Source organism: Sinocyclocheilus rhinocerous, unplaced genomic scaffold (genome assembly GCF_001515625.1).
Source record: "Sinocyclocheilus rhinocerous isolate Xijiao unplaced genomic scaffold, SAMN03320098_v1.1 scaffold2306, whole genome shotgun sequence".
In the NCBI taxonomy this organism is placed as follows: domain Eukaryota; kingdom Metazoa; phylum Chordata; class Actinopteri; order Cypriniformes; family Cyprinidae; genus Sinocyclocheilus; species Sinocyclocheilus rhinocerous.
Window position 1 is genome coordinate 469,575 of NW_015639792.1, and position 15,794 is coordinate 485,368.

General features: G+C 37.7%; 1 protein-coding gene across 1 annotated transcript in view; it reads left to right on the forward strand.

The window, feature by feature from the left end:
* Positions 1-1,396: 1,396 nt before the first annotated feature.
* Positions 1,397-15,794, forward strand: part of LOC107752112 (centrosomal protein of 170 kDa-like) — a 16,523-nt gene continuing 2,125 nt past the window's right edge. The window contains exons 1-16 of the mRNA XM_016567977.1: positions 1,397-1,471; positions 3,604-3,759; positions 4,236-4,325; positions 4,423-4,501; positions 4,715-4,773; positions 5,422-5,944; positions 7,330-7,715; positions 7,853-7,981; positions 8,163-8,298; positions 8,379-9,752; positions 9,846-10,089; positions 11,464-11,569; positions 11,980-12,117; positions 13,145-13,233; positions 13,600-13,693; positions 14,508-14,559. Coding sequence (XP_016423463.1) covers positions 3,655-3,759; positions 4,236-4,325; positions 4,423-4,501; positions 4,715-4,773; positions 5,422-5,944; positions 7,330-7,715; positions 7,853-7,981; positions 8,163-8,298; positions 8,379-9,752; positions 9,846-10,089; positions 11,464-11,569; positions 11,980-12,117; positions 13,145-13,233; positions 13,600-13,693; positions 14,508-14,559 — 3,604 coding nt within the window. The 5' untranslated portion in view covers positions 1,397-1,471; positions 3,604-3,654. The remainder of the gene's footprint in view (positions 1,472-3,603; positions 3,760-4,235; positions 4,326-4,422; positions 4,502-4,714; positions 4,774-5,421; positions 5,945-7,329; positions 7,716-7,852; positions 7,982-8,162; positions 8,299-8,378; positions 9,753-9,845; positions 10,090-11,463; positions 11,570-11,979; positions 12,118-13,144; positions 13,234-13,599; positions 13,694-14,507; positions 14,560-15,794) is intronic.

Sequence of the window (15,794 nt, forward strand, 5' to 3'; positions counted from 1 at the left end):
AGAGAGAGAGAGAGAGAGAGAGAGAGAGAGAGAGAGAGAGATATACGGGTGTCTGTTTAGAATAGAACCAAAAACATAAATGCATGAAGGATAAAAAGGGGTCAAAATGACCCTTTTGGATTCAGTGGCTCAGTGGTTTTCTTCAAATAAAATGCACCTTTTTTGTTAATAATAGAAAACAGTGCAATTTTTAATTAATAATTTATATTTGCTGCTAACTTTTGCAGATGTATATGAACATGGTTCAGCACAAGTCAAAAAACATTCAACTTGCCGTCCTCTTGTGCATTATTTATTTATTTTTGCGCTGCTCGCTTATAAGTGAGAACAGTGCCTTTCTTATTTATTATTATTTTCAACATTTGGGGGTAATAGGCCTAATCCTTAACAAATCTCTCTGTTCTTGCTGTTTTGCAAACTCTGCATCTTGGCGTTGTTCTGGCAGTCTTGAAATAGTTCCCACATATGCTGGACACTTGTTGGCTGCTTTTCATTTACTCATTTTCATTTAGAAACGTTTATTAAATCAGGTGTTGCATACTGTATGAAAGAGGCCTGATGAAGTGATGAAATTAAATAAATAGATGTCAACACAAAATATGAAATTTACAAGAAAATACAAACCCTTTAATCAATGGAGTGTCAAAGAAATAGAAATGAATGAAAAATCATGTTGGATAGTAAGGATATATGGTTTATTGTTGACATATTTGGGGAAATCAACCCAAGTGTCATGTACAATTTCGCCATCTAGTGTTCGGTGACTTAATAAAAAAGTATTAATTTATTGTCTAATTCATCAATAGCGAAGCGAACAGCTGAAGCATCGGAATGACCTATTAATATAGGCTATACACAGCAAAACCAAATAAAGATACCAATAATCTTTATTTTGTATTTTATTGTTATTTTTGTTGTTGTTGATTCCGTGCTGTTGTGTTGTGTTGTTTTACAAATCTTTTTCTTTTTTTTTAAACAATTAGTTGGAATAGCCTACCACGCTGTCGCTTTGTACATGCTGTTTTATATTGAGAAGGTTGTGAACGATTCTTTTTTTTATATATATATATATATATATATAAACGTGTTGTATTTGTTTAATTGTACATGTTTATTTTTCTTTTGTTGTCGTTGTTATTCAAATCTCTAGGTCTTGTTTTTAGGCTAATACATTGAAAAATTGTTGAAATAATAAAAAAAAGTTGCTTATAGCCTTCTTCCGGCTATAATTCTGCATTAATTTCTTATGTCTAAATACTGACAAACGCATACACACAACTGAGCACAACCATTAAAATCATCCATGCTGACCACAAGGAGCGCTTGTCATCTTTTCTTTCTTGACGCCGCAGCGCCACCGTGCGTCAAGACGCGCAGCTGCACCTCAGACTGGGATGGGCAGAGCAGCGCTGCTCCGCGCAAAAGAGCAGACGGATGTCATTTATGGAATAAATACATTGGGATTTATTAGGTAAGTGATGCACCGTGTTTTATACACTAACCAAAATTTTAATGAACATATACGGTTTTAATTTTAAGAGCAAATATTTTGCATGATGGAAATGAGTAATTGGCTGTCATGAGCTCTAGAGGCGACCGATCTGGCCTATTACGGACTGGAGGTCTCTAACGGCGTCATGAAAACAGCAGCACGCTTATTTATTTAAAAACATTTAGGCATATACATGCGTCGATATAGGCTATGGGCTGCTTCTCTTCATGAGCGTTATAGTGTAGCTAAATAAAAGCGCACCGTTATGAGAAGCGTATATTAAAATATGCGCTGGGTGTATTGAGCGACTGTCTCTTAGAATAACCATCAGATCTGTGATTACCGGTGCAGAACAAGGCCAATGCTGGAGGGCAAAGGCGGAGACTGACGCTTCGCTCACAAGCAAATGATGCGCTGCTTCTTTAGAGGATGATGATGATGATGCACATATGCATATCAGGTGATTCTAACCGAAATGTTTACGCTCAAAGGCTAAAAAACCACGCTACATTTCCATAAAATAAAATCAGGCGTACGAAGCTTTTTATGTGATATTTATTTACTTATATTTATATTTATGCATTCTATAAATTATACATTTTTCGCATTACAGAAATGAGAATGGAAGTTCTGGCATTACAGCAACGGGAAGATGTAATGACAATGTATTGATAATTGGTCTCATTTTTCTGATAAATCATCTTCTTGACATGCTCCCTTATTTGTATCTTGTGGATTGCTACAGTCATATTGGGTCATATCACTTTTCACTATGCAGTGTCCCATGGTTGGTCAGCCTGCAGTATTGGTGGCTCCCTTTCAAAACATGATTTTGGAATTTAAATTGAACTGGCCTCATCCAACAGGAAGTTGAATTGGAATTCTGTGGCAAAGTAGGCTAATTCAACTGCAATTTCAACACAAGTTCTATTCCCAAAGTTTTGTCAAGCAAACATTCAACATTGTATCAGTTAGATGGTAATACGATGGTAGGCTACTACCAGGTAGCAAAAAACAATTGTAATTCCATTTGAATTTTTGTTTGCTGTTGGTGATTAATACAAAAATATTTAGATATGTCCTTACCTTTAGTAGGTTACAGAGTCGTTCACAAGCCACAAAGATCTGGACTTCATCACGAGCAAAGAGGACATTTTTTGCACTTTGTTTTAATCGCCTATCCACATAAACCAGCGCTCTTTTGTTCTCTGAGTACTACACGTATCTGAAACAGAAATGAGAAAGCGTTCGAAACGATTCAGTGCGTGAGTAAAGTGTCCGAATTATTCGCGAGCCACTGATTCAAACGATTCAGCCCGATTTGGTGAACTGGCTCAAAAGTTTCACGGAGAAGAAACGGTTCAAAAGAACTCGTTCATGAACAGGACATCACGAATGAGGCCTTTTGATTCTAGATAACCAAACAGGCGATGTGATTGCTGAAATATTGTTTGGGAAAATGATTCGCGGGGTGGTTTTGTTACTAAGCACTTTGTTATTGGTATAGGTTTAGGTAAGCAATACTCATTTTAGATTCTCTTCGTTCCCCTTCACTGGTTGAAAGGCACATTTATAATTGCTCAAAATATTGAAAGCCTTAAAGAAGAGAGAGGTACATTGTTTAAGTTGTTAGAGGAGTCAGCTGCTTGTCTGGTGCTGGGCAATAAATTATCCTATTTTTTTCAGGAATGGAGGAATTCACTTCCACGGGGTGTATTTAGCCTCATGGACTACTCTTTAAATAAAACAAACTTATGAAATGCATTGCTCATGCTAAGCTGTATGGCTCCATTATTGTCTTAGTTAAAGGGGTCATATGATGCTTTTTTAAAGATCATTGTTTTGTGTATTTGGTGTAACAGAATATGTTGACATGCTTTAATGTTCAAAAAACACAGACTTTAGTCTTTGCAACTTCAGGGATCTTATCTAACTTGAAATCACATCATATGACCCCTTTAAGACTAGGCTCATATGTTGATGGTGTTGGCGTTGTACAGTAGATACATTACTTTATTTTCTCTATATTCACCTAACGCAAGTTGAGTTGAGCTTGTCTAATTCATTTACTGGTCAATGTTGGCAGCGGTTATTCTATGACCTGTCAGCAGAATGACCTAAAGAGAGATCAGGAGGAAAAGAGGAGGCCTGGTTAAGTCAAGATGAGTTTGACATCCTGGTTCTTGGTGAGTGGTGGGGGAACAAGGCACCGCCTTCCCCGGGAAATGATCTTCGTGGGACGGGACGACTGTGAGCTTATGCTACAGGTAACTTGATCACTGTTACTCATACACAAGCAGGAGAATCATTGTCCCTTCAAGGTTAGAGTCAGTTCTCCCTGAATCCATAACTGTGCATACTGTACGGCACTTTCCACAAACAGGGTATACTTTGGTGTCACCCATGTCTTTTGTTCTCTGAAGCTTTTATCTAACATAGCACATTATCTAACATGAAATTAACATACCATGAAAAGTAGGCAAACCAATCGAATGTTTTCACGCACTCCCAATCAATCTTGTTACCAAAACAATTTTTCTTTAATTTATGAGAAAACTGGTGCCAAACAAGTTAAGCGATCACTTATTTTGTACTCTATTTGTGTAAAGTGCCATGCAGAAATTTGCTCAGAATTCAAACATAATTTCCTCCAGCCCACCTTCAACTAGAACCAGCATCCATTAATCTGTTATACAGCGTATTATTTATTCCCACAATGCGTTATCTTTTCTTTAAATTCCAGTCTCGTAGTGTAGACAAGCAGCATGCTGTCATCAATTATGAAGTAGCTACGGATGAACATAAAGTTAAAGACCTGGGCAGCTTGAATGGGGTGAGAAATGTGTCCATTCATAATAGATATTAATTTTGTCTTCACTGGTATGATGGAAAGCATATGGTGAAAGCTGACCTCCTTTTCTCTTCTGTAGACGTTTGTTAATGATGTACGTATACAGGAACATCAGTATATTACTTTGAAAATGGGTGACAAGCTACGGTTTGGTTACGATATCCTTTCATGTGCAAAATAAATCACATTTTGATTGTTTGGTTTGATTTGTTACACTTTAGTTGGTTTATACAACCACAGTATAACATATTTGCTATGCAAAGACAAAAGTATATAGTGTACTATGTAATAATGATTGGACCAATTCTTTTGATGCATTTGCATTTCTATATACTGTATATATATATTGTTTTCTCCTTAATCCATCTTACATACCAACCTATTCACTGCTGTGCGTGGAGAGTTACATGTTCCAGAGGAAGCACTGAAGGTAATAAAAATGCAGCTTAACAGAAGCGTTCGAAAATTTGGGGTTTAAGAAATTAATAGCTTTATTCTGCAAGGATGCATTAAACTGATCCAAAGTGACATTAAGACATTTATAATATTCAAAAGATTTTTATTTTAAATAAATGCTGTTTCTTTTGTGGAATTTTCTATTTATCAAAAAATCATCAAAAAAAAAAAAAGTATCACAGTTTCCACAAAAATATTAAGCAACACAACTATTTTCAACATTGATATGTTTCTTGAGCATCAAATCAGCATTTTAGAATGATTTCTGAAGGAAATTTTTTTGTGAGTGAGTGAGATGAATTAATGCATATTCATATTTATTTTAGAACTACAGTAACATCTGATTTCTCTCAACATGGAGACAGGAGAGCTGTCAATCAATAAATTGGAAAAAAAAGTAACTTGCGTTACTTATTTGAAAAAGTAACTCAGATATTCTCTTGTAAATTAAAAAGTAATGCGTTACTTTACTAGTTACTTGAAAAAAGTAATCTGATTACGTAACTCGCGTTACTTGTAATGCGTTACCCCAACACTGGGCACAAAGGTGCATCTTTTGAAAAGGAACTGGCCCAGTGACAGCATTTGTACCTTTTTTCTGAGAGTGTACATTGTTGTCAAGTTAATTTGGTCAGATTTCATGAATTTAATTTTACTATGCGTTCATGCAGGCCGTAAGGAAACTGCAACAAAGCCTCAGGTAGGGCCAGGATCTACAACGCCGAATTTAGGGACCCAGGAACCAAGCTACTTTGAGATCCCCTGTAAGGAGACTCCTCCAGTAGGGGGAGACACAGGCGAAAGCCTCCCTACTAGTTTAGAGGCAGTTGCCTCAGCTTCCACAATCCCCGCGTCGGAGGGCGGAGCACATGGACATGCCTCCTTCACTATAGAGTTTGACACAGTGGCTTCAGGGAAGGGCAAAGAGCGAAATTCAAAGGGATCTCAAGACCATCAACAGCGGCCGAAAAGGGGGGCAGGGGAGGAGCTGAGTGCCTTGCAGGCTGCCATGGTGGCAGCGGAGGTAAAGGTGGCAGACTGGCTGGCACAGAATGAGCTGCCATTAGCTCACTCTGAATCTGTTGCTGAGGATGATGGAGACAGCGTGAAGAGTGATGTGCCGGTTCAGCTGAGGAGTCTTAGAGGTAAGGTGAAGTAGTGAGGAGTTACTGTTGAGTCTGTTCGGATGATGCTGTGTATAAGGGTCAGAAATGAATAATAAAAGTGTCTAGATGTTTTAAAACATATATTTCAAGGTAAAAAGTAACAAAAAATTAAATATGATGAATTTTAAATATAATATGTAACATAATGTATAATACATAATACCAATTTAATACATACATATCATTACCTTGTCTGATGAGTTGCACCACATGACATTTTACAACTGGAAATAACCTTGTCTTGTCATTTAAAAAAAAGTCAAATTATCTGATACACTGTAAAAAATGATTGTGATTTTAACAGTAATAGACTGTAAAAATGCTACAGTAAAAACCTGTTAATTGGTTAACAGTAATTTCTGTAGTGAATAACTGTAATTACATTTAATATAATTTTACAGCAAGATACTGTTAAAATTACGGTTTTTAGAAGGGAAAAATAACAAGTCATTGTATAATTTACAGTGAAAAACCATAAATTGACATTCCCACAATTTCCTGCATGACACTCTATATTTGATGTTTTTCCGTCAAAATAACTGTTTCCTGCATGTATATTGCATTATTTCAGTATCATGCGTGTTACCATGATGGTGTTTAGTATTTGTGTGAATGACACTGTGCACCTTCTATATATAAATATTTCCCTTCTCAGATTGTAAGAGCTGCTTGCGATGAGCTTTGATTTATCATGTGACTTTTTCATCGTTTTCGTTTTCTTTTGGTGGCTGTCAGTGTATTACAATGGTACACAACAGGTTTTAGTTCTTCAGTACGTTGGTATATTAACATTATATCAGTAAATTAAATACTGTTTTTATTTTTTTACTGTGATTTTAAGATAAGTCTGTAAAACCTAAAATGTTGCTACCATATTTTTTACGGTAAAGTTCTGGCAACCATAGCTGCCGCAATTTTATTGTAAATGTCACTGATTTTTTACAGTATATTTTAAGAGTCTGTGACACAGAGCCACAAAGGTCTGCATGTGTCTTCTGTACAGTAGTTAGTAGTCTAACAGTTTTGTTTTCCTTAATTAAGAATTTTATTAGAGGTTTTATTAATTTCATATTTTTTAATGAAGCATTCTTTATCAATATCAGGACAGTTGTGACACTTTTAATTTTTTTTACTAAATGACACCCTTTATAAAGCTAAATACATTTTTGTTCAGAAATGAGGAATAATTTATTGTATGAAAGAATTGCATTTTTGTGTATTTTTTAATAAATTAATAGATGCTGACAAAAAATGATTGGAATATCTTTGACCTATGAATGATGAAATGCCATTGGCTGCAGTCACAAGCGATTGGTCACTTGCTTTCGACCATCCTTCTGTATGTTTCTCTCCTTCTTTTCCAGGCAGTAAACATGAGGATGGCACACAGAGTGACTCAGAGAATGCACTGGGAGAGCAGCTCAGTAGCCGGAGGGCGTTCCTGCAGGAGCGTTACCAAGGAAGGCAGGGCGTGCAGAGGACAGAAGGGCCTTTCTGTGGGAGGGAAGATCTCTTCCAGCACAAACCATCATCTGCAGCTAAAAAGATGGCACCAGTAAGGGGTGAAGTTGGCAAAAGAGCTCACCGTTCTTCGCCACAGAAAGACAACGTGCCCAGAGAGCAAAGCACTGTGTCTCAAGAGACACCAAATAGGGGACATATAGATGACCAAAGTGATAGAGGGACCTACACCATTGAGCTGGAAAATGGCAGTGCTGAGGAGGAAGAGGCCAGGCGTATGATTGATAAGGTAGACCTGCAGAAGCTTAGAAATTATGTTTTCTTTTATGCTTGAAGATGTCAAAAGTGATAGACTTGGAATCCTTTGTAAAATAGCAGTCAGTCAGTTGCTGATATGCAATAATGATGCTGTGAGCTATGTTTCAGGTTTTTGGGGTGGAGGATAACCAAGCCCTGACTAAACTGCGTTTTCCAAAAGACCAGAGAGATAGAGGAACCATCTGTCCAAGATCTGGGGCAATGGAAACCAGACAAGCTGGTTATGTCGGTGCAGAGGTATATCAGTAATAACTGGCATACATTTCTGAAGACATTATAAAATCCTTGAAGATATTCGATATCAGTTTCAAAAGACACTATGTGGTCTTCTTGGAACAACAAATCTTTCCAAGTTGTCTCAATCATTTGTTTCTCAGATTAAAAAAAGCTCAAAATTACCGTCCATTCTTATTTTAAGGTGCTACCAGATGACTTGGTTGTAGTAGGCGGTCCAAGGTGGGTCTCACAGTGGGCTAGTCTAGCTGCAAGCCATATACGGACCGATCCTGAGGGATCCGGGGCTGAACCCACCATGCTTCCCTCAGATGAAAAAGGTTCAAGGGCTGTCAAACATCTAAAACACTTTGGTTTTGTATTACAGTTAGATTTTGACAGATTTCCTTTTTTTCAACAGCTGATATCAGTGCATCTGAACGTAAAAGAAGGACCCTCCCGCAGCTTCCCTCTGAAGATTCTGCTATGGATCCACTGACTCCTGAGGGCACACGGAGCCAATCCAGGCAGAAAGTCCCTTCATCAGAGAAACAGGATCTAGAAGTTCAGGAGAAAGTAGATCAGCTCAATAGAATCTCTAAAACTGGGCAAAGAGTTTCAGGAATGACTTCAGCTAGCACAGACGTAGACCGGTGCAAAGTGAACAAGCCAACTCCGCCCAGAATCCAGAGTAAAGTCAGTCAACAAGGAGCTCAAGCTACACAGATCGAGAAGAAACAAGATGATGGGAGACGAAAGAAAGTAGATGAGGACCGAGAGAAGACAGACAAGCCGCTACTGAGGCAAGAGAGCTTTACAGTGGAGCAGCCGAGTGCAAATGTCCCCCTAGAACTCATACCTTGCATCGATGGGCCCAGTGCCCCAACCCATCCCAGGGAAATGGGAGTCATCAATGAGGGCATTGATGCTGCCACCATGCTAAAAGACTCAGAGGCTGTGGCTGCTTTTCTGGAAACCACTTTATCAGACCTTGCAGACCCACTGAGCTACTCCCTGGAGGGGTCTGTATCACCTGAATCTGACATTGATACGACAAGCACAGTCAGCCAAGCCGGAGGAGAAGGAGGGCGCAAGACAGCCCAAAGGAAAAGATCAGCTGGAGGTTCAGGCCGTGAAACAACCAATAAAAACACCAGTGCCACAGAAAGAAAAGGCAAAGCTCAACCCTCTAGTTCCAGGGCTTGGACGTCTCTCGACCTGACAGACGATGACTTGAGCTCTTCTCTAATCCATGACGCTTCGGTGAAACGACCTCAGGGTTGGGGTCAAAATACCAGCTCTAAGGCAGAGCCAACAAGTGGCAAAACCAAAGGAGCAAAGACGACTGTAGCTCCTGCACCCACCAGCTCTAAACCAACCACCCTTCCACGACCCAGACCCACACGGGCTTCTCTTCTTCGCCGTGCACGACTGGGCGAAGCTTCTGACACCGACATCGCTGATGTCGATCGTATGTCTGTTGCTTCAGAGGTCTCTACCGCCAGTTCTGCATCGAGGCCTTCGGCTGGGCGCAGGACCCTCTCTCGAATTGAAGCGCTTGCCCAGCCACGGAGGCCACGAGTGGGCTCTCCTTCAGCTCGGAGTGACTCAGAAGCTACATCAGGCAAGATCAGGGGCTTCGTCCCACGCCCTGCCCCAGAAAGCACACTGCGGCTTGGCCTCCGCTCTACAGCGGCCTCTTCCTCTGTTGCGGTCCCCAGAGCAAGAGCTAACAGCGCTTCCAAACTGCCCGATAAGTGTCCTGGTACTCCATATGTTCAAAGTACACCTGCAGGTCAGACTTTTGGGTAAAAATGTACTAGAAGGGATAACTGGCTAAAAATGTTTCAATTAAACAATCTTGTTCTGTTATACGTCTTCCTTATAGCTGGTGGAAGGTGGCGCCGGGTACCTATCGAATACGCTTCTACCTCAGAGGATGAATATGGATCCAACCGTCACCCCACTCAACACACTCGCCCGCGTCCAATAGCTCCACGGGTGACGCAGCTAGGGGGTTCAGCCCCTGCAACACCCAGCCCTGGAGGCATCTCCATGTTACGACACCAGTCTAGCAGAGAACAGGATGATTACATGAGAGATTGGACCGCCCACAGTGAGGAGATCGCCAGGTAATAACTAACAGCAAGTGCTGGGCAAGCTACTCAGAAATATAGCTAAAATGTGATTTGTTCAATTGCCTGTTTATTAAAAAGAAACATGCCCAACAGAGGTGTAAAAGTATCATATTGCAGTTGGTTGTGCATGTTTGTCTATTGAGGTGATATACAGTAGTAATAATAATGTGACATTACCTCACTGTGTACTGTCAGAGCAAAACATTTCTATAGGAAGCCAGCATAAAATTCTATTTAAAAGAGTTTTTGTTGGATGTGCATGTGTTTTCTCAGCGTGCAAAGAGTCATTTATACTACCATTCAAACATTTGGGGCCAGTAAAATTTGTCAAGTTTTGGAAAGAAGTTTCTTATGCTCACCAAGGCTGCATTTATTGAATCAAGAATACAGTAACAACAGTTGTAAAAATATTATTACAATTTAAAATAACTATTTGTTATTTTAACATATTTTAAAATGCAATTTTCAGCAGCCACATGATCACATGATCCTTCATAAATCATTCTAATATGCTGATTTGGTTCTCATTTTGGTGTCTTGGTTGTGCTGCTTAATATTTTTGTGGAAACTATTTTGATTAGAAAGCATTTATTTGAAATAGAAATGTTTTGTAACCTTATAAATGTCTTTACTGTCACTTGTCACACAATTTAACACATCTTTGCTTTTAATGTCTTTAAAACAAATCGGTAGCACTTAACAGTAAGGTTCCAATTGTTAACTACATTAGTTAGCATGAATTAACAATGAAAAATACTTGCAAAGTATGTATTAATCTCAGTTCATATTAATTGCAACATTTACTAATACATTATTAGAATCCAAAGTTTTGTCTGTTAATATTAATGGGCCTGAGCTAACATGAACTAACAATGAACAGTTGTACTTTTTTAATTAACATTAACAAAGATGAATAAATACTGTAACAAGTGTATTGCTAATTGTTAGTTAATATTAGTTAATGCATTAATTAACATTAACTAATGAACCTTATTGTAAAGTATTACCAAAACAAATCTTACTAACCCCAAACTTTGGAACAGCAGTGTATGTTGGAACAACTCCAGCTGATTCAAACTCAAACTAATAGCTTGTATCAGATCTGTAGCCTTGTGGGCAGCGATCCGACATATGGTGCAACCGCACTGCAGGTCCTTTCCTGATCATGTTCTGCTCTCTCCTCTCCAACTACCACTAATAGCTTCTTCATCTTTGATGCTACTCTCCATCACTGCTTATGCCTTAAAAAGTCTTATCAACTATCTTTGTATTACAAGCAAAATCTACTTTTACTCATAATACAAAGGACTGATCTAGTAAATGATTGATTTAGATCATTAATCTTTGGTATTCTTTTGATTGTTACAGAATCAGTCAAGACCTGGCTAAAGATCTGGCCATGTTAGCGCGTGAGATTCATGACGTTGCCGGAGAGATTGACTCTGTTAGTCCTTCCTCTGCTCCCGCAGCTTCAGTGAGAATACAACAATATCATTACCAGAGCCTTTTATATATGTATATGGACCATTTAATTCTTTGGTGCCTGTAGAGATCTATATCAATACATATCGACAAGGCTGTGAAGGACTTTGGTTTTGCATACTGTGCATTGTTCACAGAATTAATTCAGTAGTTAATTAAATGTGTGCTGGCATGTTGATGGTTTAAGAGATCATGATTCAATGCTATTCATTTTTAGAATATAGGATGATAGGCATGACAATAATGCATGCATGTGGACATGCTTTGCCAGTAGTGCATTCAAACGTTGTTTAAATACTGGATTTTTAGATGTTTATTTGACGTTTTTAATGTAGAAAATAACAAAAGATTACTGCAGTGTGTAATCAGAGATATAAGCAATCATCTTTCTGTCACTCTCAGGTTGAGGACCGTGTGTTTGAGGATGTTCTGGGCAGCGCTCCAGAGATCAGTGGCAGAGGTGTGGAACTAAGATCTCGCGGTGCTGTGAGCAGTCAGGATTCCCGCGCCATCCGCCGCAGGACCTGGAGCAGAGAGGAGGTCAATCTTCTGAATCTCAAAAATCTTACAGCTTGTACCCTGTTGGTTAACATCATGATTACAGTTTTTGTTGATCGCTTTGGTACTAATTTCACAAGTAAGGTGTACTTTTTCAAAACTCTTAGTACAAAAATCCAAACTGATCACACTTGTAACACAGCTTGTCATTCTTTCAAAACCTGATGTAATGCTTTTATTCAGTTGCACATATTTTCAGTCCACATAATCACTGTTTCAAACACAAGATTATTGTAATATGTAATGACAACATTTGGTTTAATCACCGAAACACAACAGTATGATCTTCTTTCAGTTTAGTACTTTTAACAATCAGTTCATTTAATAGCAAACAATACAAGATACGTGTTTCAAATCGGCCTTAGTGCTGAAATTAGTATGCTACAGTACTGTAAAAGACAGATTACACAGTTTTCACATTAGGCAATACACTTACATTACCCAACTTTTACAGAATCTATAATTTCCATAATATCTATCTTATGTGTAATCAAGTGAAGGATCAATGAAGACATCCTCTCCAATCATATGGGCAAATTTGTTTTTATTTTTCAGATATAATTGCTTGTCCACGAGCTCTTCCTATTCCTTGCTGTCTATCCTGCTCCATGTTGAAAGAAATTTCCAGTGTTTACACCCCCACTTTTATATATAGTGACCAATTGTGATTACCACTATGTGAAATCAATTAGCAATAATGAGTATTCATCATGTGTGGTTACATGTACTTTCGATGTTTGTACAAACACACATTTTATTTGTGTAGTTCTTGAAATCCATATACTGCATAGGTAACAAACCAATTTAAAATGTATAGGTTTACCAAACGATCGGTTACTGGAACTAGAAGCTCCAATTTATTTTGTCACTTATGTTCCACAAGAGGGCGCTGTGTTTATTTGTTGTTATAACAGAAAGCGGTATCTTAACATGTGTCTCTTAATGCATCTTATTTCCTACTGTGACAGCATAACAAAAGTGCCACTCTCTGCTTATTCTGCATTCACAGGGTGTGCTGGACAGTTTGCTGTTGGCATCGGTCTCCCAGCTCTCAGCAAAAATCAAACAGGCCCTGGAAAAGACAGCCAACAAAATCAGGTACACTGCTTTTGCACCCCAGAAAATGTGCATAGCTTTAGTTTTTATAAAGACTGTGAATGTAATGTAAATTTACTATCATTAATTATTTAAAAAAAAAGATTATGTAATAATTTAAAAAATATTTTCATAATTTTAATCAATTATTGTGTAATCCGTTTGATTTCAAAATTTAATCAACTGACTGCCCCTTTTTATTTGAATTCTTTGCATTTTATGTGCAAGTCTTCAGGGAATATTTATGACAGCGATCCTTGTGCATCTTTGACCTTGACTTGATATGTTTTTATTATGTGCAGCATTCATAGTTTTAGTTCTGGGAGGTTTTTTGGAAGGCCACATTTGTATGTATTACCGTTCATGCAGGATTTTATTCAAAGACAAGGACCGAAAGTGGGAGGAGATTGAAAGCAAACTGCAGGCAGAGAATGAGGTGCCTCTCCTCAAGACCTCTAATCAGGTGAGAATAACATATTTATTTATTTCAAATTAAATATTTAATTCGTTTGAAATAATCCAAAAAATGAAAGAAAAATAGGTCATAGGATACAAAAATGTATCCCAGAATTACCTTTCTTGTTTGTTGTTTTAGATAAAAGTAAATCATTGTAAGTCGTTTTGGGTACGATGAATAAAATTAAAGAAAAAAACTCACTTTGCCTGAATTTAATGGTTAAGTGTGTTGTAAGTAACATGGTAGCAAATTCAGGCTAATAAATAAATTCAAAATATATACATACATATACATTAGATAGATAGATAGATAGATAGATTGATTGATTTTGGAATCAGATTGATTATTCATCCATTGACGTTAAAGCTCTCCGGATGTTTTGGTAGATTTCAGAGTTCATACATCACAGCCGCTTCAGCTGAGGATCTCTCAGTTTAATTAGACTGAGCTTTTGACTCATGGTTTGTCACGGTTCAGATTAGGCCTGAGGCGCACCACCTCTGCTCAGTGGCAGGCCAGTAAATCTAACGCTGTAATGCTGAACTTACATTGCGGAACTTCTGAAATGAAGAAGCAGTGGAGGAGCACAAATGACCACAGCAGCCAAACATAAAATTGAACATTCACTGCTAAAATATTTATATAATCATTTTAACCAAAATCACGTCAGTGTTAAGAAACTGAAATGAAAAGCTACAGATACATTATTAAAAAAAATGAAAAGTTCATAAAAAGTTTAGAAAAGTTAATTTGCTTATATCTAAGTTCTGGCAGCCATTGATGGTTTTCTATTGACTCATTTTTATTTGATCACTCTCAGGAGATTTCCTCCATACTCCAGAATCTGAAGAGAGTGGAACGACAGCTGCTAGGTAAGCAGTACTGAGATGTTCTGCTCTTGTTCATACTTTTAATGTCTGCCATGCAATATCCTCATGAGACCCCCCAAAAAAAGTTTTTGGTATTTTGGTACGTTATAGTGTAACTTTAGTATGATGTGAAAAAAGGTTGTTTTTTTTTGTTGTTGTTTCTTTCTATTTTTTAAATATATATATACACAGTATAAAGGTAGACTATTATAAACCTTTTCCTTTTGTCTAAGTGTTTACTTGAAAGTCTATAGTGTGTGATCCTCAATTTTTTAGTGAATGTTGCCCAGTTTTTCTCTGTAACCATTTACAAAGTCAGCAGGTGTATGATGCATAGTGTTCTGAAATCTGTTCAGATTTTGAGTCATGCAGCTTAGAGAACTTTATTTGGCATCATTACCAAACCACTAAGTTTTTGTTAACTGTAAAACAGTTATTTATAGATAAAGAAAGAAAGAAAGAAAGAAAGAGAAAAAGAAAGAAATAATTATTATTAAAATCTACCGTTTGGGGCTGGTAAGATTAATGTTTTTGAAAGTGATGTTTTTGAAAGAAGACTCTTACGCCCACCAAGGCTGAATTTATATATCAAAATTACAGTAAAGACAGTAATATTGTGAAATATTATTACAATTTGAAAAAACTGTTTCCTGTTTGAACACATTTTAAAATGCTACCGTAAAACTGAATTTTTAGTAGCCATTACTCTAGTCTTCAGTGTCACATGATCCTTTAGAAATCATTCTATTTTAAACAGTTGCACTGTTTAAAACTAAAAAAAAACTTTCTTATGTAGTGTACACACAAGTTTGTTGACTGCTAGTTAATCTGCAATGGTAATGACATATTTCACTGTTTGGAGAAAAAGTAATAGGTAAGTAATAAGTATTTTAGTATGTAGCATTTGAGTTTATATACATGATTTACTATGAAGTCATATGGAAGGAAAGATACAATCTTTGCGCTTATTTTTTTCTTTTGTCTTTTTTCTGTATTTTTGTATGCACACTAGAGTATATAAATAAAGTGACGTGACATGTGGCCAAGTATGGTGACCCATACTTGGAATTAGTGCTCTGCATTTAACCCATCCAAAGTGCACACACACAGCAGTGAACACACACACACCGTGAACACACACCCGGAGCAGTGGGCAGCCATTTATGCTGCTGCACCCGGGGAGGAGTTGGGGGTTCGGTGCCTTGCTCAAGAGCACCTCATTCGTGGTATTGAAGGTG